At 39.2% G+C, this 27,671-nt stretch overlaps 2 protein-coding genes across 2 annotated transcripts in view; one reads left to right on the top strand and one right to left on the bottom strand.

Moving 5' to 3' along the window:
• LOC149071631 (innexin inx2-like) lies at positions 1 to 1,619 on the top strand. The gene has a single exon (XM_089247849.1). The coding sequence runs from the start codon at positions 189 to 191 to the stop codon at positions 1,275 to 1,277; it is 1,089 nt and encodes a 362-aa protein (XP_089103975.1). The 5' UTR covers positions 1 to 188; the 3' UTR covers positions 1,278 to 1,619.
• Positions 1,620 to 10,569: 8,950 nt separating this feature from the next.
• The window catches only part of LOC149071629 (fatty acid synthase-like), a 202,112-nt gene continuing 185,010 nt past the window's right edge, over positions 10,570 to 27,671 (bottom strand). The window contains exons 24-29 of the mRNA XM_089247904.1: positions 27,111 to 27,354; positions 22,274 to 22,501; positions 21,665 to 22,119; positions 17,316 to 17,573; positions 13,922 to 14,170; positions 10,570 to 10,790 (exon numbers count right to left, since the gene is read on the bottom strand). Coding sequence (XP_089104030.1) covers positions 10,677 to 10,790; positions 13,922 to 14,170; positions 17,316 to 17,573; positions 21,665 to 22,119; positions 22,274 to 22,501; positions 27,111 to 27,354 — 1,548 coding nt within the window. The 3' untranslated portion in view covers positions 10,570 to 10,676. The remainder of the gene's footprint in view (positions 10,791 to 13,921; positions 14,171 to 17,315; positions 17,574 to 21,664; positions 22,120 to 22,273; positions 22,502 to 27,110; positions 27,355 to 27,671) is intronic.

Below are 27,671 nucleotides of genomic sequence, written 5' to 3'. Positions count from 1 at the left end.
AGCAGGGCAGCAACACACAAACTAGTTATTTTTTCCTCACCTAAAACCTGCTCTTCTTAGCACACAAACTTGCGTTATTTTTTCAATTCTCCGTCCGGTTAATTTTTTATTATAAACGCACAAATCCCGTAACAGCGTTCGGCGTATCGCGTGTCTTTCCGGCGTATGCCGTAAACGTAAGCCTAAACATGATTTTCGCCTTTTTTGGATCCCTCAAGAACTTTATCAAAGTCCAGCAAGTGGTCATTGACAATAATGTTTTCCGTCTACATTATAGGGTGACGGTCCTGGTGCTGTTGGTTTTCAGCCTGCTGGTTACTAGTCGTCAATATATAGGGGACCCCATCGATTGCATTTCTAAAGATGACATTCCGGAGAAGGTTCTCGACACGTACTGTTGGATACACACGACGTTCAGCGTGGAAAATGCGTGGTTCAAAAAGGTCGGAGTCGAGGTCCCTTATCCGGGTGTCGACAAGTACACGCCGGGTGAGAAGAGGGTGTACCACGCCTACTATCAGTGGGTATGCTTCGTGCTGTTCCTGCAGGCGATACTGTTCTACGTGCCGAGGTACTTCTGGAAGTGCATGGAGGGCGGTCGCATGAAGGCCCTCGTGTCCGATCTCCGCAATCCCTTGCCGCACGACGACCACAGGAGCAGCAGGAGGCTCCTCGTGGAGTACTTCACGGCGAATTTCGGTCACCACAACACCTACAGCAATTATTACTCCTTCAGTGAGGTCATGAACTCGGTGAACGTCATCGGGCAGATGTATCTCATGGACGCCTTCCTCGGTGGGATGTTCTCGTCGTACGGCGCGAAAGTCATAACGTTCACTGAATGGGACTGGTCTGTGCGATACGATCCGATGATCCACGTCTTCCCGAGACTCACCAAGTGCACCTTCCACCGTTACGGGTCGTCCGGAGATGTGCAGAAGCACGACGCGATGTGCATCCTACCCATCAACATAATCAACGAGAAGATATACGTGTTCCTGTGGTTCTGGTTCGTGATCCTTGCCGTGATGTCCTGCGTCGCTGTCGCCTACAGGATCGTGCTGCATTTCTCTCCGAACGCGAGGGCCCGAACCCTGTTGTCACGCGCGAATCTCAGCAGCAAAGAAACCCTGGAAAAGATCCTGCATAAGTGTAAAGTAGGCGATTGGTTCGTGCTTCATCTTCTGGCCAAGAACATGGATTCTCTGAACTTCCGGGAGTTCATCGAAGAACTCTCGCCGCATTTCACGTCGGAGAAGAACTACAAAGAAGTTTGATGCAGGCTTTTACAGTCTCATCCACGTATCTCATAAAATGAAAGTGCCAACGAGAGACATGAGAAATATATCGAAATATGCGAACCGCTGGTGATTGACTGTAAATGACTCATAGGACTCACGCACGTTCACAAGTAGACTTTTTCTCTGAAATCGAATCCTTTCCCCGTTTCATGTTTTTCGAATCCCTCAATATTACGAGTGATAATCTCATTTTTTTACATTAATATTCCGTTTTATGTGTATGTTTCGATGCTCGTCGCAGCTGCGGCTGTTTTCGTGGGTAAATAATGTCTTCTTTACTTTAATAATCAAGTAAAGATGATTTTATGTGGATATTTACGTCTGCATTTGTATCAAGTGCTTTTGCAAGTCTGCATTTGCAAGAAATGATCATGATTATCAACCGGGGTTGGATTTTTAACATCAAACACTGGTTTAAACCGTCAAATATCTATAATAAATGTATTAAGATATTTTTTCTGTCAAGTGAACAACCACGTAAACGATTTTTATGCAAAGCAAACCTGCAGTTTCAAACATTAATTCATCATAATTACTAAGCACCTAAAAACTAAATTGCTGTATAGCATCCCATAAGAGCAATACATAAGAATTTTTACTCATTTACTCATACTCATAAGATACCTTAGTATAAGGTAGCCAGATGTCCGGTTTTTCGCTATTTCTTCGTCCTGTCCCGTTATAACGAGCTCCAAGAGACCGGAGCAATCACTTCGTTATAACGAAATTTCGTTATAAAGGAATTCCAGGTTTTTGTATTGTTCCTATGCAAACTTATTCGGGGGATTAGAAAAGTGCTCGTCAAAACGAGATTTTTTCGCTATTCGTTAAAACGGGATTCGACTGTATTTTCAATATTTTTCCGATTTTACTTTTTTTTAGCTACGTTAGATATTATGCTAGGAATTTGTTATTTCACTGTCATATTTTTGCCATGTTAATACTTTAGGCTTACTACTTTCCTGATGGCTCTTATTGATACGGCAGTGTACTTATTGATTATACTGATTGGCAGCAAGTATCTTACAGAAATATGAATTCAGTTTTGAAGGAACTGTGGCCAGACTGCTTTGCAGGCAGAAATTTCGAGAACTTTGACACTGAGGTTATAGATGATACAGTACAACCCCTCTTTGACGGACGAATTTTTTTTTGTACCGCCGGTGTCCACAAAAGACAGGTTTTATTGTGTTAAAGAAACCAGACTTGTCCCTGCTTTTGCTACGATATGGGATATAAGCCCGTTATATCGTAAAGTTGGGATTGTCTCGTATAGGGAAAAGCATTTTCAGTGTTTGTCTAATGATTTCAATCGATTCGCAAAGCACTGCTGTGAAAATTCACACTAAATATTCGGAACTCTTGGTATGAATTAATCAATTTTACTTTGATTCCACAATGAGGAAAAAAACGGATTTCGGTTTTTGAACAATTCGGTTTACCAACAGACTTTCGGAACGAATTACATGTAGTAAGTTCGTAAACCGAGGGTTGACTGTTCGTAGAAGCATAGATGCTATAATATGAGACTTAAAGTACTTAAATTCCCCCTCCTAGTAATTTATTAGTATATAATGTCACGCATTTCACCCTTCATGGCATACGCCTTTCCACCACATATATACGAGACCGTCTGATAATCACGACTCTCATCCCGTTGTTCTATTCGTTTTTGCGTACTGTGATAATATTTTCGTAATAGATTGTTTGCAATTTAAATGCAAACGAAGCTGTAATGCTCACCAAATGAGAGTTTAGAAAATGTCCCGGTTACAGAAAAAACCGATTGTGGAAGAAAATTTCCTTTCGATATCCTATTAAATATAGCCTATGAAAATTTTGTAAAACTGGTCGAATCCGGAATAAAATCTGCTAACATTGAATATTTTTCTACCCAATTTTCAAAATGTAACACTTCCACAAAACGTTGGGAATCCATTGATGTCATGGTATAATTAATAAAACTGTCATAGTTATAATAAACTGTTTTCCTCCGATTTCGATCCTATTCCACTGGCCCAAAGCTCCCATTTTGAAAATATTTCCCCACTCAATATCAACATGAATGATGATTTTAAGCAATACATGAAATCGAATAGTCACTCAATATACCTCTTTCCAACAACTTGATGAAATCTTGACGATTATTAAAAAATCAGCCACTTCTGGATCCTTTGTAGAAACAACAAACACCAACGTCTTGAAAATTCTTGCATACAATATTTTGAATACTCTCTCAGATCTAATAAATGTATTTATGGCTAGTGGGGAGGAATTTCTTAGGGCTCTAAAATCAGTTATGGTAACCCCCACCCCATTTATAAATCTGGAGATTCGAATGATTTTAACAACTTCAGGCAAATCTCAGTTTTACCTTCTATCTCAAAATTATTTGAACAATTATCAAAAATAGAATTTTTTCTTTCTTGTCTCATTTCAATTTCTTCTCTAACGATCAGTTTGGATTCCTTCCTAATCAAAATACAGAAACTGCTCTACTAACACTTATTAAATTTATCGCTGGAAATACTGATGAACATTAAAAAAAAAAACCATTGCAATGTTTCTTGACATAAGAAAAGCTTTTGATAGTGTGAATCACTATATATTACTTAATAAAATGTCAAACTATGGAATCAGAGATAATGCTTTCAATCCAATTGTTTCTTATTTAACCCATAGAACATTCAGTCAAAATCCACAATAGCCTTAGCACCTCATTGGAAATGGTGAAAGGTGTTCCGCAGGGTTCAGTCTTATACAAATACAAATACAAATACAACGCCACAACAGGCAAATTGCCCAACGAGGTGGCTGACTTAAGAACATCATGGATCCCCGAGCCCTTTTTTACCCTACCTACGAGCCCTACCTACTACTGCTACAACACACATGCACCCCGCCCACAACCCCCCGCGGAACCCCCCAACGAATCGGTACATGCGGGAATGTGTGTGTACGTGTAGTGAAACCTGACGTGAAGTTTGTTCCTGTGTAATGCTTGTTATGTGTCGTGCTGCCATCTGCCACCAGTTTTTTTCTAACTATGAGTGAAGTGTTATGATTGAATGATTTATCGTTGTAGGACTGTTGCTCTCAGTGGCGAGACTTTTTAACGGGGAGATCGGCTCGCATTTGCGCCTTGAAGTTGGAAACCACAGAAAACCAACTTCAGCCGACCACCACTGTGGGGTTCGAACCCGGATCCTCGCATCGCGAGTCCGTCACTATAACCACTCGACCACCACAGTTGGGACTATTATTATGTTAATATAATAACTTTCGCCAATGACACTGTATTACTTTACTTAGCTGATGATTTCCAATTCTCTAACTAACTCAGTCAATACTGATTTGGTTATAATTCGAAAGTGGTTTGTTTCTAACGACCTACAGCTATACACGTCAAAAAACAAGTTCATAAATTTCTCTTGATAGTACTAACATTCATTTTAACGCTAAAGCCTATAACCCTTTAATTCTCCATAATCACAACTGTACTATTAGTTCTGATTGCAATTGTTGATGTCTGCAAATAATTGATGGACAATTTACCATTTCCATCATAAATGAAATTCTAAACAAGCTTTTACTAAATTTTGATTAGTGAATCCGCTTCCTCTCAAGCCCCAGAACCAGTTCAGGTAGATAATAAACATTCATCGTTTTTCCAAGAAATAAATGAGTTCGCCTAACAAAAGGGGGGGGGGGGGTCAGAACCACTTAACTTTCCTCCCATCCAAAGGACGAAAAAAACTTGCACTTGGCCAAAAATTCCAGTTTTAGCAGGTTTTGTATCTACAAACAGATTAAATATGCCTTCTATTTTAGTGCTAGGCATTTTCCGTCTTAAAGAGGTTTCCTATGATAGAAAAATCATTAATTATTCACAAGACTATGCATTTATTCCGTTAAAGACAGTTCCGTCGTAGACAGGTTTCACTTTATATTTGTTACACGACGAATTGATACCGCGGCAAACTTGTATCACGACGAGTTGAGCGTGATAAATTGAGTTCGGCAAATTGACCGGCTCCAGTATTAGCGTAGCGTATTGGTTATATCTCGTACGTATGCCCCCAATTTTCCGTTATCTCTCGATCAAATATGGTCATCCAAATCATATAGTAGGGGATGAAATGTTTTCCAGCTGGATTGTTGTGCCCAGTTTGATATTTTTTTTCATTCTGCAGATTTTTATATGTAGATTCCAAATATATCTTAAGTGCCATTTTTTTTATACATTTTTGAAGTGATTTTCAACATGGCGTCCAAGATGGCTGCCATTTACCAATTTCCTCAATAATCATGGCACACTATTGAACAGTATGCCAAATTATATGTCTTTGGGGGGGTAAAGAAGTACGAATATACAATCGAAATAGGCGTACATTAAGTTCTTATTTCATTTTAAATTATAGTTCACATATTGTGAAAGCTATTTTGAAAGGCATTACCGTTTTACCGGTAGTGGGACAGATCTCATATGTACTGAAATTGGTCTGCATTCTCTCTCCTGAAACCATTTGTCAGATTTTTGGTGGGAAGAACTACACTAGAGTCATAAAGTTTCACACGACTACGATTGCTATGAGCTTCTTTTTAAAACACTGCCACATTCTACGGAAATTATTTCCCTGCGAGAAAAATGCTACTCACTACGTGAGAAATTGTACATTGGTGATGCTGAAGCAACAACTTTGAACACATCAATGTTGCAGAGTTGAAAAGTTTGTCTTCCACATATTACTAAATGCGGTGGTGGTATGGGAAACTTCCTTCTACAGTTTATAAACCAATTTGGATCTTTGTTGCGTTTCATCCATGCTACTCACCAGGAAGATTGGGCATTGCATCTCGCATCATTAAGAGGAACAAATCAAGTATTACCTTGCTCATGACTTATTTCATTATGCAAGATATATTCCTGCATACATAGCACAGATGAAGGACCTTAAAACAACACAACCAGATGTATGGAATTCTCTTGAAGCTGGGAGTTTTGCAATATCCAAATCCAATGAGCCGTTTACTCTCATTGAATTTGGAGACAAGAACAAAACTATTTGCAGACCAGAGCTTGAAATAGAACAATAAAGACCTGAAGAATGAATGTGCGCTGGAAAGGTATTTCTTGTGTGACCAGAAATATCACACACTGTGTTTCAAGTTTCTATGAAAATTACTGTCTAAACAGGCCAGGAATCACTATCAACTTCAGCCTCCATGACGCTAATAATTTTTCACAACGCAGCCAAGTTCAAAGACAGCATTCGTGATCATTGTGAAGGAAACCGTTTCCAAGATAACACCACACTAATGAATATCGCATCATCTATGAAGGTTCCAGAATCTAGAAAGAATGATATTCTAAATCAATTTTGTAATAATATTCTAAATCGATTCGTGACCAAAAAGGCAAATTGAAATTCGAAGAATTCTTAAGAAATAGGCTGGAACGTGAAATCGCTAAAATGCCAATTTAGGATCCAATGAAGAGAAAATGAAATATAAAACATTCAGTACGTGCATAAAGAAGACTGTATTTAAGATTGGTCCAAACCTCTCAAATGTCTACAAACCTAAAAGATGCAATTGGAAACTATGAATTCTCTGTATATATAATACCAAGATCCAGGGGCGTAGCCAGAAATTTTGTTCGGGGGGGGGGGGGGGAACCAAAGTGACAGAACAATGGATTTGGCCATCTTTTTCCCTTTTTTGGGTCATTTTCTCACATTTCGGGAGGGGGACGGGACCAGACCCCCAAGTCCCCTCCCCCCCTCGCTACGCCCTTGCCAAGATCATTATTTTCTTCTGATGGATATCTTCATATTCCATCTGACAAAAGTTCATTTATTGCTGAAATAATAAAATATAAACGTTCTTCCATACCTGAATCATTAGAATCTTTGATTATGAGAAAGTGTGTATTGTAGATGGAATGGTAATTGTGTGTGAGTACAATCATAAAAAAAAAAACACTTGCCATGAAAACTTGTGAAGACTCTGCAAATATTTTCACCAAGACAATTATGAAAATGACGAGTGGATATACTGAGGGGAGAATAATATATGACAAATACCTTGAAATATATAAGGAACAAACTCCTAAGAAACGATTGGGGCTAGCAGAACCTATTATATTTACTATTACAAATAGTACCAATTTAACGTTGGTATCACTGAAGACGTTTCTTTCACTCAATGAAACGAAAGCACAATTGGCAGAGTATCTTGGGAATAAATTATATATATATATATATATATATACACTGTAGGATTTTGCTGCTAGTGAGAATAAAATTGTTGTTTTCGGCAGTAAAGTGTTCAGTAACTACACGAATGCTTTCGATCTATATTTAACAGAACGTATACATGAAGTAGACAAGAGAATTCTTCAAGCAAGAGCATTTCCCACTTGCACACTTACACCCACATTTGACAAGTTCAATAACACCTTTGGGTGCAGGTATCTCCAGTTTCGCCATTTATTTCCCATCTATTACCAATAAGTGGGTTATTGTTAGTCAAGGATTTTTGTAGTCCTTTCTGATGATGCAAATCGAGTTTGATCGAAGAATATGTGGCTTCAGTGCTGCAAGGGTTGGTAGCGATGGTGTCGTGCAATAGGTGTTCCTAAAGCCAGAGGTCTACTAGGTTTACATGCTTATACTGGTGGAGACGGAGGAAAATTTGTAGGCATTTCAAAAAAGAAATAACGGATATTGTGGATCCGTCATCCAATCTATATTTGAAAAACTCACCAACTTGGCTTATTTAAAATATACTAATTTTTCAACCATTCCAGAGTTAGACATCTTTTCAGAAGTAAAAGTTTTGATCGAGAGAAGTCGTCACCAACCCTTGCAGCACTGAAGCCACATATTCTACGATCCAACTAAACTTGCATCATCAGAAAGGGCTACAAAAACCATTGACTAACAATAACCCACTTATTGGTAATAGATGGCGAAAAAAGTAATTTCTCCAGTCAAATGTCTGGAGATACCTGCACCCAAACAAGTTATTGAACTTTTCAAATGTGGGTGTAAGGGTAAGTGTGCAAGTGGGAAATGTTCTTGCTTAAAGAATTCAGTTGTTTGCACAAAATGTAAAGGACTATTAATATCAGTACAGCGACAATAGTGATTCAGAAGAAGGTATGTAATACATATACATACAAGTGCTGCTTTTGATAATTCTGTTCAATATCTTTAATTAATTATGCTATTTCATTAAAAAATTTTGTTCATATATAATTGGTTAATATAAAACACTATATATAATGTAATTCAAAATTTAAATATTTTCATCCAGCAGTGGATATAGAATCCAACGGCATGTTCACTGGCATCCTTTCATTTGGTTGCACGAAAAGATTATTATGGTTACAAAGCATGGTCCGTTACCAGTATATTTAGAACGTTTTAAAAAGTCCAACAATGACAAGTGTCTTTGTGGTCAAGTCGGGACATTACAGCATTATCTGTGTTCCTGCCTAACCACTGCCCTCCACACTAAAGAGTGCCATTTCTGCCACATTCCGGATAATGGGAAGCTTTGCTGGAAGCGACGCGTACTTCAGAGCCCAATTAACTTCGGCTGACTTCGCCAGCTGATCCAATTCCTGGACAAAAATCTTCATCATATCCATGCCAAATGGGTAGGCACAAAGCGTGAACGAGGTGCTGATGATGACTATGTACCAGCTAGGTGCTTTCGCCCGGACCCTACTAGAATATACGATCTGCGACCTCGTCGCTGAAACCCATCTACTGAGAGTCAAGCGACGTTGCGCCTATCCACATTTCGTACTGACGAATGTCTAGTCAACTTGTAAATTGAGATTTTATTCCAGAGACAATCAATCTTAATTAGTCTTGGCGATATTACGATTATTCAAATCAACTCTTTACTATAAGATGAGCGTGATCTAACAATTATACCTTTCAGATCCGAATCAAATATCAGTACGTAAGGACGTATAGACCACCGACAAATTGAGATCATATATATTAGCGATAATTCATCACGTAAAGTTGCGATTCCACAATTTTATTTACCATCCGTAGATGAACAGTGTAAGTTACGCGCCTACACTTCAGTTAAATGGCCCGTCTGTTACTGCTTCCCATAGATGCCTGTGCTACTTGTCTAAGACTTATTAATACACCTTATTTGGAGAAACATGAGGAGTCATTATATCTCCCTGTATAGGAGTATTAAGCAACGCATATAACAACAAAGACGGGCCGGCGTTGCAGAGAGACGATTTATAGTCTTGTATACCACAAGTATTACAGGACTTCCGTCTTGTGTACTCCAGGATCATCCACTATCTCGGTGAGATTTTACGAACCAACGGAATCTTCAACAATGTACCTCAACGAAGCTATGACCACAGTGTCAAGGGACGATGTTTAGAGCGCATGGACGCTAGAATGTGTTCATCTTCGGATGGAATCAAAAACTTTCAAAAGATTATGATGTAGATTTAACTGTTGATTTTTAATTTCTCCCACCGTATATTATACGTCCATTGACGAACATTGATTATATGTGAATTTATATGTGTAAGCTAATTAATAAAATTTCCAGGCACACCCATCCTCCGGGAAAGCTTCGATATCTCAATGAGATGGGAAGAGGGGTGTGTTTGGTTTTCAAAGGTCATAAGTGGATTGAAAATGGTTGATGATGATATAACGTAATTCATATTTATTGTGCTTTATTTGCATCACATAAAACACTTGAACTCAATGCACGCCTATTTTGATTGTAAATTCGTATTTCTTGACCCCAGAAACATATAATTTGACATACTGATCAATAGCGTGCCATGAATAGTAAGGAAATCTGTAAATGGCAGGCATCTTGGACGCCATGTTGAAAATCACCTCAAAAATGTGTAAGAAAAAAAATATATGATACCTAAGATATTTGGAATCTACACATCAAAATCTACAAAATAAAAAAGTATCAAACTGGGACAACTATCCAGCTGGAGTCACATTTTATTACATCTCAAACCCTACTACTGCAATAATGAAATAGCAGCTGCTTGCACAGCATTTGATTGTATCCGAGTACATTTTTCGTCAAAAAAGGTCTCGAAAACGGCAACCTCGGATGTAACGACAACTCTGTTATAACGGAAAAAAAAAAACCACGCATGTAATCTTTGATGTTGTTAGAACCGGGTTTTGAGTAATGTTCAGGCACTTGCCATCTATCTTCCCGAATTAAAATGAGAAATCCTGACAAATGCGTGGATCTGCTTTATTGAATACAGTTTCTTTGTGAATACAAGATTTATATAGACTGGGGATATAAGTTTCTAAATTTCATTTCTAATATAAAGTTCCATTCTGTTCAGCGTGAATCTGCTCCATGCACAAGATCTGCTATATTTCTTGCTGCCATCACATCGAAAAATTCACTAGCGTTTCCTGGTAGTCTATGAAGAGAAATTTTACCGCCGTATACCTGCGAAATGAAAATAAAGTAAAGACAATATTAGCTCTTGCAGCGATCGTGGATAAACATAATTACAGTAACATACAGGATAAGATTAAGTAATGATGGCTGATCGATAAGAGTTGTAATATGGATCAAATTATCTGGCATAATTTAGGATGATTATTTTTGTTGCAAACAATTTTTTTGCAATGCTCCAACCTGAGTAGAGGAAGGACGGACGCTGATTTTTGCTTATATCCCCTTTGGGGGACAGAGTGGGAGTCATGTTCTGGTTTGGTGGCATAATTTAGAACAGTATAATGATCTTGGATCAAACTACGGACCTTTTCTTTCAAAGCGGGACGTATGGTCACTCATATTAACTACAGTAAATAAATGAGGCTTTTCGAATAGACGTCATAATCATCATCAGCATCACTCCTGAGGGACATACACTGGATGATCCCCATAGAGATCAATGTTAAAGTTGCCGATTTTAGCGTAGAACTTCAGTCATTTAGTGGGGTTTTCCGCCACATCAATAATTTTAAAAATTGAATTGAATCTTTGGTTTTCGAAATACTGAGCTCGCTTAGAGATACGAAGCCTAGAAAATTAAATATAAAATAATGAGCGAGAACCCCCCCAATTTTGAGATAGATATTCATGCAAATAACATTGATTTCAAATTTTTATTTATATCTTCTCAAGCGGGAAAATTCAATTCAATTTTATTCATCACATCATAAAACTTACATTGGCAAAACGAAGAAAATCCATCCAAGGGATCGTTGTCGATCCATGCTGGTGGACACGATTACCATTGAGTTAATTTTTGAAACACGAATAGTAAATATTAATAATAAACTAATCATAATTTTAAAAAAACAAAAAATAAATAAATAAGTAACAAACAAAACAATGAAAAAACGCAAGACACACACAGAAATCATCTAATGAATATGACATACATGCACACACATATACGCAGACACAAAATATTACATTGATTTAAATTAAGATTAGTGAGAATTAATGTCTCCGTATTGTCTTATATCATCCAATTGCATCTCAATCCATATAGTTTAGGATGTTTTGAAATTAATTACGGGCCCATATAAATTACATCGAAGAAATTCCGAAGCTTTAATCAAGCATTTTTTGAAGGAAAAACAGGCAGATCAATAACTTGAAGTCGAAATTTCTAGCTCCCATTAAAAAGAAGAAAAAACGATTCCTTTCTGTTTCTTTAATTCAGATTTGTTTCTTTCATGAATCGCACAGGAAGTCGCCATATTGGTTACCTTGTATGTCCCTCAAAAAAAAGGGGGAAATATCACGTGATCCGAAACACTTATGGTGTTGTGAAAATAGAAGTACGGGGTGATTATAAAAAAACTATCCCGACATATGGGCCCCTAACTATCATACCATTCACAGAAACTGAATGAAATTTTGGCATAAGGTATTTTGAGGTATGCGCTCAAGAATGATATGGAAAACAACAGTGTCACTCTAACAGTTACGGTTACAGTGAGAAAATTTCGAAAATATCAAATGGCAACACCAAGTTTTTTGTATTGTAATGCGATCTCCATACTGAAAAACACTAAATAGCGTTGGAATGGCACCTGTAGCACTAAAATCCCCGGAGCTAGGCAAGGAAAAAAGACTTTGCCGTGCACCAGAGCATTAATGTTCGTTTCATTCGTCACACCGTTTCCCAGCCTGATTAGTCCTCCACAAGGTCATGCGGAAAATTTGTGAAACACAATAAAATGCTTTATTTTATGCTGCTTCTCTGTCCTTATTGGTTGTCCTCACTTTTAGCCTATCTACCGCCGGGGATTTTCATGCTACAGTTGCCGTTCGAACGCTATTTAGGGTTTTTCACAATGGAGATCACATTCCAATACAAAAAACTTGGTGTTGCCATTTGATATTTTCGAAATTTTCTCACTGTAACCGTAACTGTTAGAGTGACACTGTTGTTTTCCATATCGTTCTTGAGCGCATACATCAAAATACCTTATGCCAAAATTTCATTCAGTTTCTGTGAATTGTATGATAGTTAGGGACCCATATGTCGGGATAGTTTTTTTATAATCACCCTGTACTTCGCGGAACCACACACCTAAATAACAAATTCTGTGGAGCCTGTCAACTCGAACACTACCTATATAGGGCAAGTTTGAAAGGCATCGTCATAATCCTACAACACTGAATGTCAACAATACAGAACCGTTTAATTACGATGGAACAGTAGCAAAGGAGCATCTTGATATTTTTTAAAATTTGCTTACAATGAAATTTAATTTTTTTATGATTTATATGAAAAATTAAAAATTTTATTCCGATTTCCTATCCGAAATTTTTTTTACTGACCATGAACATAAATGGGTTTTTTTTTTCAAAAAACTGGGAGAAAATATAATTTTTTCCAATTTTTTGAAACTTCGAAAATATGTTATTTAAGTAGCCATTTATCAAAATTAAAAAAAAAATTCTGCGATGAATTGCATTAGTAATTGTAAGAGCGGTCAAAAATGGGTAAACTTTTAGGGCTTTCTTCAACTTCGAAATAATTTCAAAAATATTGCAACAAAAAATTAAATAATTTCATTACTTGAAAATTTTTACTATATAATGCAATTCATGAACGACAATTAGAACGCTAACCATAGCAAACTTCAGCATATTACATATTGTACGTTCAAGGACTGAAATCATCCTGATTCCATGAATTCGTATGTCAAGGGTGCTATGCCGTAAGGGTGCTCTTCTTTTGGTGATGGGTAAGATTTTTTTAGTGCTCGCGACTAAAAAGAGGTTGAAGAACTCTGGTTCATAACAATGAAGTATCTTGACCGCAGGTCAAAAGGAGCCATAGATATCATGTTACTTTGTCTCAAAATTTTCCATGACAATTTAACCAAAATTAGCGACGAGTAAATGATGAACAGTTATCTTCCATTGACAACAATGTTGTTAAACCCTCGTTTACTGGACGGGACTAGAAAAAAAAAAAACCTGGGCTGATGAGGCTGACGTTTTAACAAGGTTTTTCTTTAAATCAAATGTTATCAAAAGTGTAAATGAAAACGTAGTAACAAAAAAATGGTTATAAAAATCTCTCAATAATGTAAATTGATTGGTACCTTTGTGATTTCGGACTTGACGAAAGCAATGTCGTTGGCGAGGAGGTCTCTTGACCCTTCGATAGCTGAAATAGCGCTTTTGCATTTGTTGGTCGGGCGATACGAATGCAACAAAGCCTGTATCTGCATCCACCTTTTTGCCGAATCTATCATCTTGTCGACATTCATTTTTCCCATGTTGATTGAGCTCATGTTTCGAATGCAATTGACTTTCTCCTGAGGATATTTCGTTTCAAGTTCTTTTTTGATCTGCAAAATACAAATACGAAATCAGAATCTACTGCAAGCGAATTGCCCAACAATGTGGCTGGAAAACAATAAGGAATAATAAATAGAAACATGTGATAATGAAAAACATATGTTTTTTTTCAGCTCAAATGCATCTTTCTGTTAGAAAAAGTCTCGCCACAGAAAAGAGCAACAGGCCTACAACAGTACAAATCGTCAATCGTTACACTTCACTGATAGTTAGAAAAAATAGATGGCAGCACTATCACGAGCATTGCAGAGAAACAAATTTCTAAATTTACAACAAATACACGAGCATTTTTCAACATGCACCAATTCGTTGCAAGTTCCGCACAGGAATGTGGACGAGGTGCACGCGTGGGTTTAATAGTAGCAGCTCAAATACAGCTATCTAACATCGATAATTCAGAGAAAAGTAATTGAACAACTGAAATACCCTGCCCATAGAGATATGGTTGCCATTCATTTAAAGCGGTGTTTCTCAACCATTTTCAGCCCGTGGCTTAATTTGGACCATATGGACCATATTTTCTTCTCGTGCCCCCCCCCCAGTCATATCCAGGGCCCCCCCCCATAGTCTCATCTGAGACTTTTTCTACTTATTGAATTGAATTCAGTCAGAACTAAATTTATTATGAACAAAATTTTGTAAATACAGTCGATCTCTGGAACCCTAGGAAAAGCATGGATACACTTTTCATCCCACCCAATAGGCGAATTGCATGCAAACACCAAACATGGCCCCCGCTCTGTCCCTTGCGGGATATAAGCAGGCTTCCTTACGGCTGGGCCATGCTGGAAAAAGAAGAAAAATCCCCGCCAGCCACCAAGACCATGGGCGGAACGCCGGCCGGCATTGCGCCACCGGACCTCAGACAATAAACACTAACACCAAGCATGGCCCTCGCTTTGATGCAGATTATCTAGCGGCTGGGCCATGCTGCAAAAACTCGCTTGATGTCTGGGCCCAGCAGGCATCCCTGGCCCGTAAGCCACAGGACCCAAACCAGCCGAGGCCCCCCATCGCCCCCGACTCACTTCAATCACCTCCCCCAAAGTCCTTGGAAACTCGGCAGCCGCCAAGGAGCCCGGGTGGATCACCCGCAAGAGACCAACGAAAACATCTCGAACCATCCGCCTTCATCACTGTACTCTGTCCCCAACCATCAGCCGACTTGCAAAACAAACTCCTCTGTTGGAAGGGTTTTTCCATAGAATCTGTAAAATAGAACATGAGGAGAACTGCATGGGAAAAGTATGCATCTGTAAAATATGGGACAATCCAATGAACCTACACAATAAATCAATCCTTCCGACCCAATGTGTCCTCACCCCGGATCCGTGCCCACCCTGGGCTAGAGTTGAGTGAGCTTCCTTCATGTGGGGTTCTATGTATGACAGTCTAAATATCATGGGTGCCCAGGCAGAGTGATGTTCTGGGGGGCATACTTGCTGGGTAACAGCTTACATATTTGCATAATTCACTAGAAGAATTATAGCATCAGATCTAATCATGTAGGCGTTATGGACCCAAGGCTATAAGCACATGGGTTAAGGTTGCCATGGTATTAAAGACAGCTCTACTAGATTCTGAAAGTAGTCACATTTCTGCCTGTCATATTTCACATGGAAGTTTTATTTCTTCACAGTTCTTTGTGACTCCCTTAACCACTTGGTTCTCATTTCATCTGATTTTCACCTGAAGGCCCTTAGAACATCGCAGGACAGCAAGGGGGACCATATAGCCCAAGGTTAGGAAACAGTGAATTAAAGTATGTATGGATAGCTTCTTGGTTGCTTCTACATTAGCTTATCATATTTCTTCTTGAAAGTGTCTATCACGAGATAATTCGTGACATCAGCTGTTAAGCTATTCATGCTCTCTCTATCACACACTCTCTAAGTCACTGTTTTGGGCATTCACATGCTCGCTCACGCTCCAAGTCGCTCTTTTGCTTACTCACTTGTTCTTTTAAACTCTCTAGAGGTCTAGATCATTCTTTTGCTCACTCAGGTGCTTGCAAAAAACCCTCTAGGCCACTTTTTCGGGCATTCACTTGCTTGCTCACTCTCTAAATCGCTATTTTGCTCACTCACATGCTTGCAAACTCTGTAGATCACTCACTCACTGACCTAGTCCCTTGCTGTCCGGGCAGAGGCGGATTCATTGAGGATTATACAAATTTTGCTGCCCTACTTTCAATTCTACTAACTTTCTTGGCCACTCAATCAAATTTTCCGTCCTGGGCTATAGCCCGCTAAGCCCTCTGTAAATATGCTGCACTTACAGATTTGTACTGTAAGAACTGGATACATTAAAGGGGGAAAGAAAAAAAGATTACCACATATCGTGACCGCGATATCATGGGTTGCATTGCTAACGTCGCCATATTGTACTTATCACCAATAAATAAGAAATGCGAACTGGCTGGCCAAGGTCCGAAATTCGGACTCTGACTGGGTCAATTTACAACGAAATCAGCCAATTTATGAACTGGCCAGCACAGTTGACCCGGCCAATGACCGAATTTCAGGAGTTCGCCGTGCTTCGACCGGCCCCAATATATACCTACATATCGATCCCTAAGATATCGATATTTTGATTCCTTTGATCATTAGGGTTGCGATAGTTAACCATAATTAACAATGGTCATAATTATCACAAAAAAAAAAACCCCAACGTGGCGATGACCCCGAATAATTGGGACAGATATATAAGGGATAGCCAAACCTCTTCGAAAGCCCGAAATTCGGCCACTGCAGTTTGGCATTGGCAGTAACAAATGTAAGAGAGAAATAGAACACGTAGGAGAGGGTTGAAGGTGAAAGAGAAATGTACAGCGGGCCGGCCTACTCTCTCTTATCTACTGTACATTCCCGCCCCCCCCCAAATTTTCTTTCTTTATTTCTTCTGTTTTTTAACGTACGAACAAGGTTACCAGATTTATCGCCGATACGTATAATAAAGAGCTAGTCCAAATTTATTGCCGAAAGTTTGTGCGTGAAGAGGTTAAAATAACGTCACACGCGAATTAGTTAAGGATCCCATCGATACCCTGATCGAGTTTATCCAAATGCATTATTAATATTTTGTCAACATTATGTAAAATCTTGAATTATTTGAAGGAGGAAACGTATCAATTACCTCATTGATCCCAGCAGTTGAGAAAAACTGTTTGAGAAATTCCGTGAGACTCTCGATTTCTTGAGCCGTTCGATCGCCAGAGTCGTCTTGATCCGTGAGTGCATTTGCGAGTTTCAAGGCTCCGTCAATGATGTAGTTATTATGAATATTTGGTGGTTCCGCAGTCGCCTCGGATCTTGCAATGATTTCACATCCTAGGGTTGCCGCATCAGAATATGACACCAAGATCGCAAAATTTCCAGAATAAGCACTCATGATCTGGGTTTGGAAATAAAAAAAATCATTATATTACTGATTTTAGGACGTTTTCAGGTGTTATTTGTGCAATGTAAATGCAACCATGACCGCAAATCGACCATTTTAAAACTTTAGTTCGATGTTTATCAGGCTTTATGTTGAATGTTTATTTTCTTATCGATTTCGTAGTGAAATTCCACTTCGATTCAATTATCTGGAGTCAGTGGATAATTATGTCATGCTTGTGGTATTCTCAATTTTCCGCAAAAAAAAGTTCAAAAACTCACCACCGGAGGGTAATGGCGCTCTATGCAATATTGTTAAACGATGATGCCCGAAGGGGACACGACGTTCAAATGAAAATATTTTATTATTTGATATTTCTTGATAACTTGATAAATGTTTTAATGAAACTTCAGTATCAATGTAAAAACAATTTTAGGTCTCTTAGTTTAAAAAATGTGTTTCAACAAGCTTGGCACGTTATTTATACACCAAAAGGCGCCAAATTGGAACTGCCACTTTTTTAGTCATTTTTTTGTCCCCTGCGTCTCAAATTTCATTGGAAAGCATCAATTTTTTTTTATTTTGCTCTGTAGGCATATATCAATAAATTGTAGGATGCATTTTAATGTGTGATTTTATTTTCATGATAATAATATCAAAAAAAGTTGAAAAATTTGCAAATTTTTGTGCCATAAAAACAGGTTTATATATTTTTTTATTCATTAATGGTTTATCGTAATACAAATGCATGCAATTCATTGATATGTGCCTACAGAGCGAAATAAAAATTGATGCTTTTCAATGAAATTTGAGACGCAGGGGACAAAAAAATGACTAAAAATTGACCGTTCCAATTTTGCGCCTTTTGGTGTATAAATAAGGCGCCAAGCTTGTTGAAACACATTTTTTAAACTAAGAGACCTAAAATTGTTATTATATCGATACTGAGATGTCATTAAAGCATTTTTAGCAAGAAATATAGAGTAATAAGAAATTTTCATTTGAACGTCATGTGTCCCCCTTTGTGCTTAAAAGTGTTTTCAGAGAGGGGTCCGTGGTCTTCGCTCTACTGACACAAGGGGTCCGTGGAACTAAAAAGTTTAAGAACCCCTGATCTAGAGTCTAGAACAGGCACCTTGAACCCATTGCTCGCGAGCACCATGGTGCTTCCTGAAGCACCCGATCTGGTGCTCTCGCAAACACTTGATTAGCAATCCAATTGAACACCTTGCGCAAATTGCATTCAAGGGTTAAAATCATCCTAATTTCATGCATTTTTATGTCAAGCGTGCCATAAGGGTGCTCTTCTTTTTTTTTTTTTTTTGATGGGTACAGGCAGTGCTCGCAACCTGAAACAGGGTGAAGATCTCTGGTCTAGAAGAATGTATTTTTGTGTACCTTTAAAAATACGTATTGTGAACATCAATATAAAGAGTTGATGATCGTCTTTAGTGCCAGTGCTGTCTTAACGCATGGTGCCCTCCAGAGTAAAGGGGCCTCACAAAAATGAGATCTGGTAAAAATTTTCTAGAATTAACCAGGTAGGGCCTCAGAAAAACCACTTGGCCCAGGATGCTCCTAAAAAGGCCTGCTTTATTGCCAGTGCATATCTGTGCAAAAAGCAATGACACAATGACTTACTATTTTGAAAACATCGATAGTGTTTGCAGTTTCCGAAAGATGCTCACAAAATAAATTCTTTGATGATTCCAACATAGTGAGCAAAGTCAGGAAGCAATATTGAGAGATGCGTGTAGTTTCATCCGTCTGCATACAGGGCTTCCATAATTAAAAGACCCTATTTTAAAGTAGCTCACAGGCGAAACAAGTCATCAGAAAAGTGTGAAGTTTTGTGGACTTCATGAAGGGGGGGGGGGGAATGGGAATTTGTTTCGGGAGGGGGGGGGAATCAATTGGACATGTCGCCACCAGAGGGCGTTTCATTTTGAATACGTGTAGTAAACGTAAATTCATATGATGACACGCAGCAGCTGTTATAAAACCTAGAAACGTTCCCACAGATCTTGTTTCTCAATGTGTTTGCTGCTTACAATGACGATAAGCTTATGAGATCGCGCTTTCTTGGTCAGTCAATTGTTTTACAAATTGCGATTTCAATATATGATAAAATACGAGGGCATTGCCAAAACTAAACAAAGTTGCCAAATGTTGCCGAAATTACGGAAAAATCGCAATGGCGGGAAATAACGCTTTACTGCAAATTGCAGTGGATTAAAATGTGTTCCACGAAATAATAAAGGTTCACCAAGACAAATGTGGGAGATTAATATTCTTATTTATAGTTGTAATATTATCACAATACAATTTATAAGTTGAAAAATAATTTCAATCTTTGACTTGAATAAAGAATAAAAATTCAAGTAGCTTCGTGTAAAAAACGGTGAAAAAGTCGGGACAGCCAGGAAAACAAAAAATACCGGGACTGTCCAGGGAAATGTGGGACGTATGGCCACTCTAATGCCGCAGTAACTGCTCTACGGAAATGTCGGACTTGGAAGAGGATTCGAAAAGGTCTAATGAATGTTAAAAACCTTCGGATTACGATAACGAAATTTGAAACTGGATCGTTGTCTGTTTGTCCTGCAATAGGAAGAAAACCCGTTTCTATTGGTACATTCCAACATGTACCGATTCCTTAGAAGTTCCGCAGAGGAATATGGACGAGGTGCATGTCTGGTTTAAGTAATAGTAGTAGCCACTTCTCACAACTGCCGAATTTGAGAACCAGAAAATCTGTACGCCATCTTAGAGGTTCCGTTGCATTCGTCAAAAGTGACAGTATGGTGTGGATTTACTGCATCATTTATTCTTGGTCCCTACTTCTACGAGGAGTTACGTTCTACAGGTCCAGTGACATGTTCGATCACCGGGAAGTGATATGCATTGTTGTTGCAGAACGACATTGTTCCGGCGCTGCAAGCACGTCACTGCCTTGCAGACACAATCTTTATGCAAGACAGAGTTCCTCCACAGGAACAGTGTGTGTTAAGAAAAAAAAAATGTTCTTAAAACACATTTTATACAGAAGAACGTGTGATCAGCCGGCACTTCATTAATCTATGGCTTCTCCGATCCCCAGACCTTAATCCATGCGATTTTAAGCTTTGGGGGCATTTGAAACGTCTGGTGGGTGAGTCTTGACAATCCATGAAGAAGGTAGCATTTCATGCCACGTGCTGAACATTTCCCCGCACATACTTCTGCCAGTTGTGGAACATGCCAGCTTGCGATTTCACATGGTATCTGAAAATGATGGCCATCATGTGGAACATGTTTTGCTGCAGTAACAATTGTTAAAATTGTAAACGTTTGCCTAAAAATGTGCTATTTCTTTCTTGAAACCACAACCCTCTGGTGGTGACATGTGCAACTAACCACCCCCCCCCCTCCCGAAACAAATTCCCATCAATTTATGAATCCCTCCACAAAATTTCACAATTTTCTGATGACTGACTGGTTTCCTCTGTTGGCTACTTTAAAATAGGGTCTTTTAATTATGGATGCCCTGTACTTAAGGAAAATGGCGAAGGTGCCAATTTCTCGATGTAATCACGAATACACTTGATTTCGTTCAGTGTATGAAACGTTGAATATTCTTTCAATCAAATTCACTGACCCCCCTCCCCACGAATTACTCTCACGGGCCCTCAAGGGGGGTTCATGGGCCCTTGGTTAGGAAACCATGCTCTACAGGCACGCTTGCCTAGAAATTTCTAGAGGTACCGCAAGAGCGAGGAAAAAATTTTCAAGGAAGTAGAGATGTGTTAATTACAGCCAAACAAATGATCGAAGCAAAGTTGAGCGAGTGAGGCCGGGATTACACTAGAATTATAAAACAAATGCAACCAACGCCCTTATTGGTTGCATTTTTCAAGTTTTATAAATGAACTTTTATGAAATTTTTATAGTGCGATCCCGGCCTTATGCACGGATTTCCTCGTAGCCCTGGAAGGAATTATACCTTTTTTTGGATATAAAAACCTTTTGGCATTAAAGGTTGGAGGCGCCACGGCACACAGTTTGAGAACTGCCCTAGTGTAACCTATTAGATATTATTTCAGCACTGAATCGAGAGTGCTACTCACTTTCAAGTAAGAATCTGCCATATCCGTAATATTATCGATTGGAGTGTCTCGGTTGCAAGTGATACTGTAACATGGGAACTCAATGAAGTTTGCGATTGCTCGAAACTTATCCAAATGCTCGGCTGAGTAATGGATGAAGAACACTGGGACTCCGTCATTGTGAGAGTTCAGACGAGCCATCATGTCATTGGCGAAAATTGTGACTTTTCTATCGATCACGGCAGCCGCAGTGGCTTTCCCCCTGGTCGAATAATTCCCTTCTTCGACTTTGCCTTTACCAGTGGAATTTATAATACTCTGCAAGTCACACACTTTCAAGTCTTGCAGCTCCTTGACCGTCAGAGTGAGGTCGTAGATCATTTCTAGAGTCTGTCCTATTTCGACTCCCGACATAGAGTCTATCCCCAACTCCATGAACGTCTTCGAAGTGTCCACGTCGATTGCACTCGCATAACCTGGAGAAGCAAATTTAATTTAGAACGTGAGATGAGTTACGCAAATCATCATAAGCTCACCGCATTTTAACGCCGCCACCCACAAAGTTAGTGAGCATGAAAAAGTTGCAATAAACCAAGTGGTGACAAAATATATATATTGATCGTGACATACCCATCGCTTTCGCTATGACAGTTAGTATGTCTTCTTTTTCGTCTTGCTTCTGTACCTTGGCATTGACGTAACTCGTGACCACAGGTTCGTTCAAAACCATGAAGTAGTCAAGGGTGTCCAGACACGATTTGATGCGCTGGGCCATTACTCCCGAGATAACAGCGTCTTCTCCCATATTGCGGTGCACGACTCCGACATCGCCAATTATACCCCATTGGATAGAAAGACCTGATACATCAATATCAATGTTAGAATCAAAATTGTAGAAATTACTTAAGGAAATGCATTGACTTCTAAAAGTTAAGCATGCGGCGACTTTTATAACATAGCGACACAAGCCACTTTAATCTTGACCCTGTGGATTGGGCGGTTAGCGGAACACAAACATGTGATACTCTGGTGTACGGTCCCTTTAGACCGGTCGTCCACTGGAAGCTACCACGAGCGAAAACAAGTTATGTGTTTGCACATACACGCAAGTTGTTTTCGCCCGTGGTAGCTTCTAGTGGACGCCCAGGCTTACGTTGAGCATTCGGCGCATAGTACTGGCAAATACTGTTAAACCGAGTGACAACACAACCATGAAGTTAACAGGTCGCTCATCAATTCCACTTGGCTGCTATAGCGACATACCGTTTATGGAAACAATCCAAAACAAATGAAACAGCTGCCCGGAGACCTGTGCCCGGTCGTCCAGAGCTGGATTTGGCTCCGGGAAAAAGCTTAAGGTCTGGACACACATATCCGCACCGTGCCAGGACCGTAGCTCGGGCGTCAGTTGGCCGTGGCTCGGCTCGTTCCTCTTCAGACCACACCTTTCAGTGTGTTGCCCGTGTCGCTGCCGTATGCTGACTACGAAGCTGTGCCGATTGCTTCAAGTCTTTAACGCAGCCGGTTCGGTGTAATCAAAATGTTCAGTAAATTAATTAACAAGAGTGATTTCAATATAATAGCCCTAGCGTAAATTAACAATAATTAATTGTTCTAAACATTTCTGCAAATAATCTATACATGTATATAAATTTTTTATCTGTCTGTATATGTGTGTGCGTGCGTGTGTTTTTTATAGAAATTTTAATTTTGTTTTTATTTTGGATTGATCTCCGATTGAACACCCCTCGGAGAAGTGTATCTCAGCTCAGTAGGAGCATATTGTACGAAAGAGCGAGCATATCTTTTACTCTGTGTGTGTGTGTTCGCGGAATCTTCTAAACTGAAAATTGGCTCCTCTGCAGATGGCAAATGGATATTAAAATCAATAACAATTGGGGTGTTCAGTTTGCCGGGGCTTGATTCAATGATAAAGCCTCACCAGTATTCGATAGTAATTTAAAGCACTCATTGCCAAAGTCCCAGTCGCTGAAACACCTTTGTCAGATATTTAGCACAAAGGTGCTCGACTTTTTGGAAGGTGTAGGCCACTTCATTGTTTTGAAATATTTCGCGGGCTTCTTAAGTTATCCAGAAATGAGTCTCGATCCTCCAAAATTATCTAAAAAGAAGTGGCACGTGCCGCTTAAGTGATCTGCAAGCGTGCCGCGGGCCACTCGAGAGATCTGGAAATGTGCCACTAACCACTCAAATAGGATAATCTGCAAATGTATCACGATCCACTTAAGTGAACTGGAGGTGTGCCGTTAGTCGCTCAAGTGATTTTGAAATGTACTTGAGACCCCTCGAGAGCCTTGTTTTGTTTTTTGTTGTCACGGGCCACATCAAATGCTTCCGAGGGCCGCATTTGGAACAAAGGACATGGGTTAAGCATTTATGGCTTAACATGTTGCATCTGATGTGAGTACCAAATTTAAAATGTCTCCTATATTTTCCCATAAGAAAAAACCCAAAAATTTTCGAACCGTTTTCTATTTATATATATAATTTATGTTAAAACCAAAATAATGATTCATTTATAGAAACATCGGAAATTAAACCCAGTTAGTTTTCCAAGTTTACATTATCATTTTAACAAAAATTTCCCCGGCAAAATTTCGTTATATGCTATGTGAAACATAATTTTAAACTTTGTTTTCCCATCAAAGTTGTGAAAATGTTTATCAATATGTTTACTACATATTACGCTAGCACCACAGAAGCGGGGCCTGGTGCGTCTAAACAATTTCGGGGCACGAAAAATGTTTAGGACACCCCCCCCCCTCTTTAACAAGATTTCATATATTTTGTGGGAAGAGGGAATCGGCATACTGAATATACACGAACGCTGAGAAACACCCCCCCCCCCATACAAAAAATAATAATAATAACTACACAAATGTGAATTAACACAAAAATTAATGGAGGTAATTTTAAACTAATGTGAGAAACCGTTTCCGAAATTAAGGAAAACTTTAGAATCGATGGATTAAAAATAATTGAAAGAAATAATTCCAGAACTATTGAAAATTCAGAATTAATAAAAGTAATAATGCAGAAATTGATTAAAATCAAGAAATAAATGGAATTAATAATTCAGCAATTGATGAAAATTGAGAAGCGACATAAAATAAATGAGCGCTCTGTCCTCTTTTATAAAAAAAAATCTGCGCTCTCTCTCTCTCTCCCGAGACCGCACCGTCACCGTAAAAATATAAAATAAACTAGTTGGTGACGGTGCGGACACGGTGCTCGGCTACGGTGCGGATATGTGTGAACGGCTGCATTGCTTAGCAAAGAATTATTCTTTGACCGTGTGATGACCTACACTCTGCCGACGCACGTGTCGGGCACGGTGCGGATATGTGTGTCCAGACCTTTAATCGATCAAAAAGACGTATAGGTGGGGATGCCAAAATAAGGTCACGAACTGGTAGAGATTTTTTCTCCAGCTGCCCCTGTGGTCGATTAAGTATATCGTTGTTTGTTATTTTCACATAAATTAATAAATTTCCGGATACACCCATCCCTTCGGGAAAGCTTCGATATCTCTCTGAGATGGGAAGCGGGGTGTGTCCGGTCCTTCAATGTTCAGTGTGGTCGATTAAGGGGTAGCATTCCCTCTGATGATTGGTATATTGCTATAGTCAGAGCCGCAAATACGGGGGGGGGGGGGAAACAGGCAAGTCTGGTGACCCTGGCGCTGAATCAGAAGGGGGAGGCGAATCCACCCTTTAACTGCTTCTTCTACATGCAAGGGGCGCAAAAATTCCCCTGGTGATAAAGTATCTAGCTGCGGCCTTGAAGACAGGAGCAGGGGGCCACGGTTGGTCTGGAGCCCTTGAAGACAGGCCAGGGACTGTACAGGGTACAACATGTTAGTGTTCAACTAACCGCCAAATCTAGAGGAGATACCATCAAAGTATTGTTGTTATGTTATGCAGGGTGAACGTAATTGATTATTGGAAAAAAAATGTATCAAGTCTGAAAAACCAGAATTTGTGAAGTTTCTGGAAGTCCTACATGCAAACTAAGCACATATTTGAAAAGATCTAATAAGGTGACATCAATTTCATTGAAATACTGTATCTGGATTTAATGGTGAACGGCAAGCACTGAAACATTGGCAAAAGTTCAAAATTCAATTGTTGCCAAAATTTTTAATCGAGAATTTCACAAACGCTTGTCTATATAATATCGGCCAAATTTACAACAAATAAAAAAAACCCGTCCATTGCACTCAGCTTTCGAAAGAGCCTACAACACACCACATCGGTGTTCTGGCTCAGGGGAAATTCAGCCCTTTGTTTGCAATGCATCACTGAAATTAGCGTTTGTCGAATTGGATGTTCGACAAAAATTCGGAATTGACGAGATTTTTCGTCGGTGATTTTGGTGACAATTTGATTTCGCAGAACAAGTCCTATAAGTTGGCATTACCTCTGTCTATATGTGATATCTGTATTTATAGGTGAGCTTAAAGAGTTGAGAGATCGGTGAAGTGAAAAATCGAAGTGTCGCCGAAAGCCTACTAAAATAGCTTCGACAAACGCTGGTTTCAGTGATGCATTGCAAACAACAGACTGAATTTCTCCTGAAATGATCACCGATACGGTTCGCTATATGGCTCTTTCGAAAGCTGTTTCAATGGACATGTTTTTGATAAATTTTGCCCCATGTAGCAATAAGGGTGTTTGCAGAATTGACGATTTCAAATTTTGGTGACAATTCGATTTTGAACTTCGCCGATCGTTAAGCACTTATAGCTCACCATTAAATCCAAATATTTAAATGATGAAAATGGTGTGTCACTTCATTTTTTTCCCCTGCTCTTTCTGAATGTGTCGTTAGTTTGTGTGTGGGGTCTTCCAGAAACCTCACAAATTCCGGCCTTGTTTTTTTTCTTTCAATAATTGGTTATCCACCATAACTTGAAAACGTCTCGAGATAGGACAAGGTTGGTACGTTGTTTCATTTTCCCCTTCAGCTCGTCTATCACCCCCTTTCGTTTGGCAGAACATGACATGTTCACCCTGTATAAGCCATCATGTGCTTAACTTTTGGAAGCCAGTCGCTATCAAATAAAGCAAAACACAGTCACTCCCCCCGACTTAGGACACGTTACGGCTAGAATTCACCGCTCTTCACTGTCTTCTAGAACACAAAAGCAATGTCCTAACCACTAGACGATCACGGAGTTGTGCTTGGTTTGAATGTATGAATGAACGAATGCCTTCTGTGGAACAAAAGATGAGGCTAGCAGGAATAGTCTGGTTAAGAAACATTTTTTGCCTGCATTTGAATGTCGCCAAGGTTGATCTGCGATCCTTCAAGAGTGCCAAATATTTTGGTTCATAGCTTGAAAAGTTCGCAAGTCGGGGAATGACTGTGTATCGCTGTCTGTTCCATTCAGTAATTCCATTTCATTCTGTTCAGTAATTAAGTGAAGAAAAAAAAATAAGGGTACCATGTAAGTTATCCCGGTGCCTCTTTTCGCAAACTCTTTCCATGACGGAATTCGCGTATCCGTAGTTACTCTGTCCAGCGTTACCTTTGCCGCAGCTGATGGAGGAGAAACACACGAAAAAGTCCAAGGATGGACACATGACTCGTGTCAATTCATCTAGGTAAATCGTCGCTTCAGCTTTAGGCAAACATACTTGGTGGAACATTTCCGCAGTCTGGTCTCCTAAGAAAGCATCTTTCAGTACCTACAGGGGAAAAAATTTCGGGAATTTAAATGACCAAAACAGATAAATAACTATAAATATTATGAACTAGCCCGGAGCTGCCCGGGTTTCCTTCAAACTTTACTGGGGAGATCGAAAAGTGACAAACCATTATAAAGAAATGAACTAAAGGGTGTCGAAACTTACATATACGTTTCGTTTGGTTAATAATAAATTTTCATCCATATTGTACCTTCTGGAAGCTCCCTACTTCCCGCCATTGGAAGGTTTCTCAGCAATCTTAGAAAAATCTGGCAAATTTCCTTGCCTTTGAAATTTTTCTAGCTATAATTAGCAAC

This window comes from Pholcus phalangioides, unplaced genomic scaffold (genome assembly GCF_987345545.1).
Source record: "Pholcus phalangioides strain wild (caught in Gottingen) unplaced genomic scaffold, Ppha-v1.0 ptg000018l_1, whole genome shotgun sequence".
In the NCBI taxonomy this organism is placed as follows: domain Eukaryota; kingdom Metazoa; phylum Arthropoda; class Arachnida; order Araneae; family Pholcidae; genus Pholcus; species Pholcus phalangioides.
Note: the sequence above shows the minus strand (reverse complement) of the source record. Positions and strands in the feature narration are given on the sequence as shown.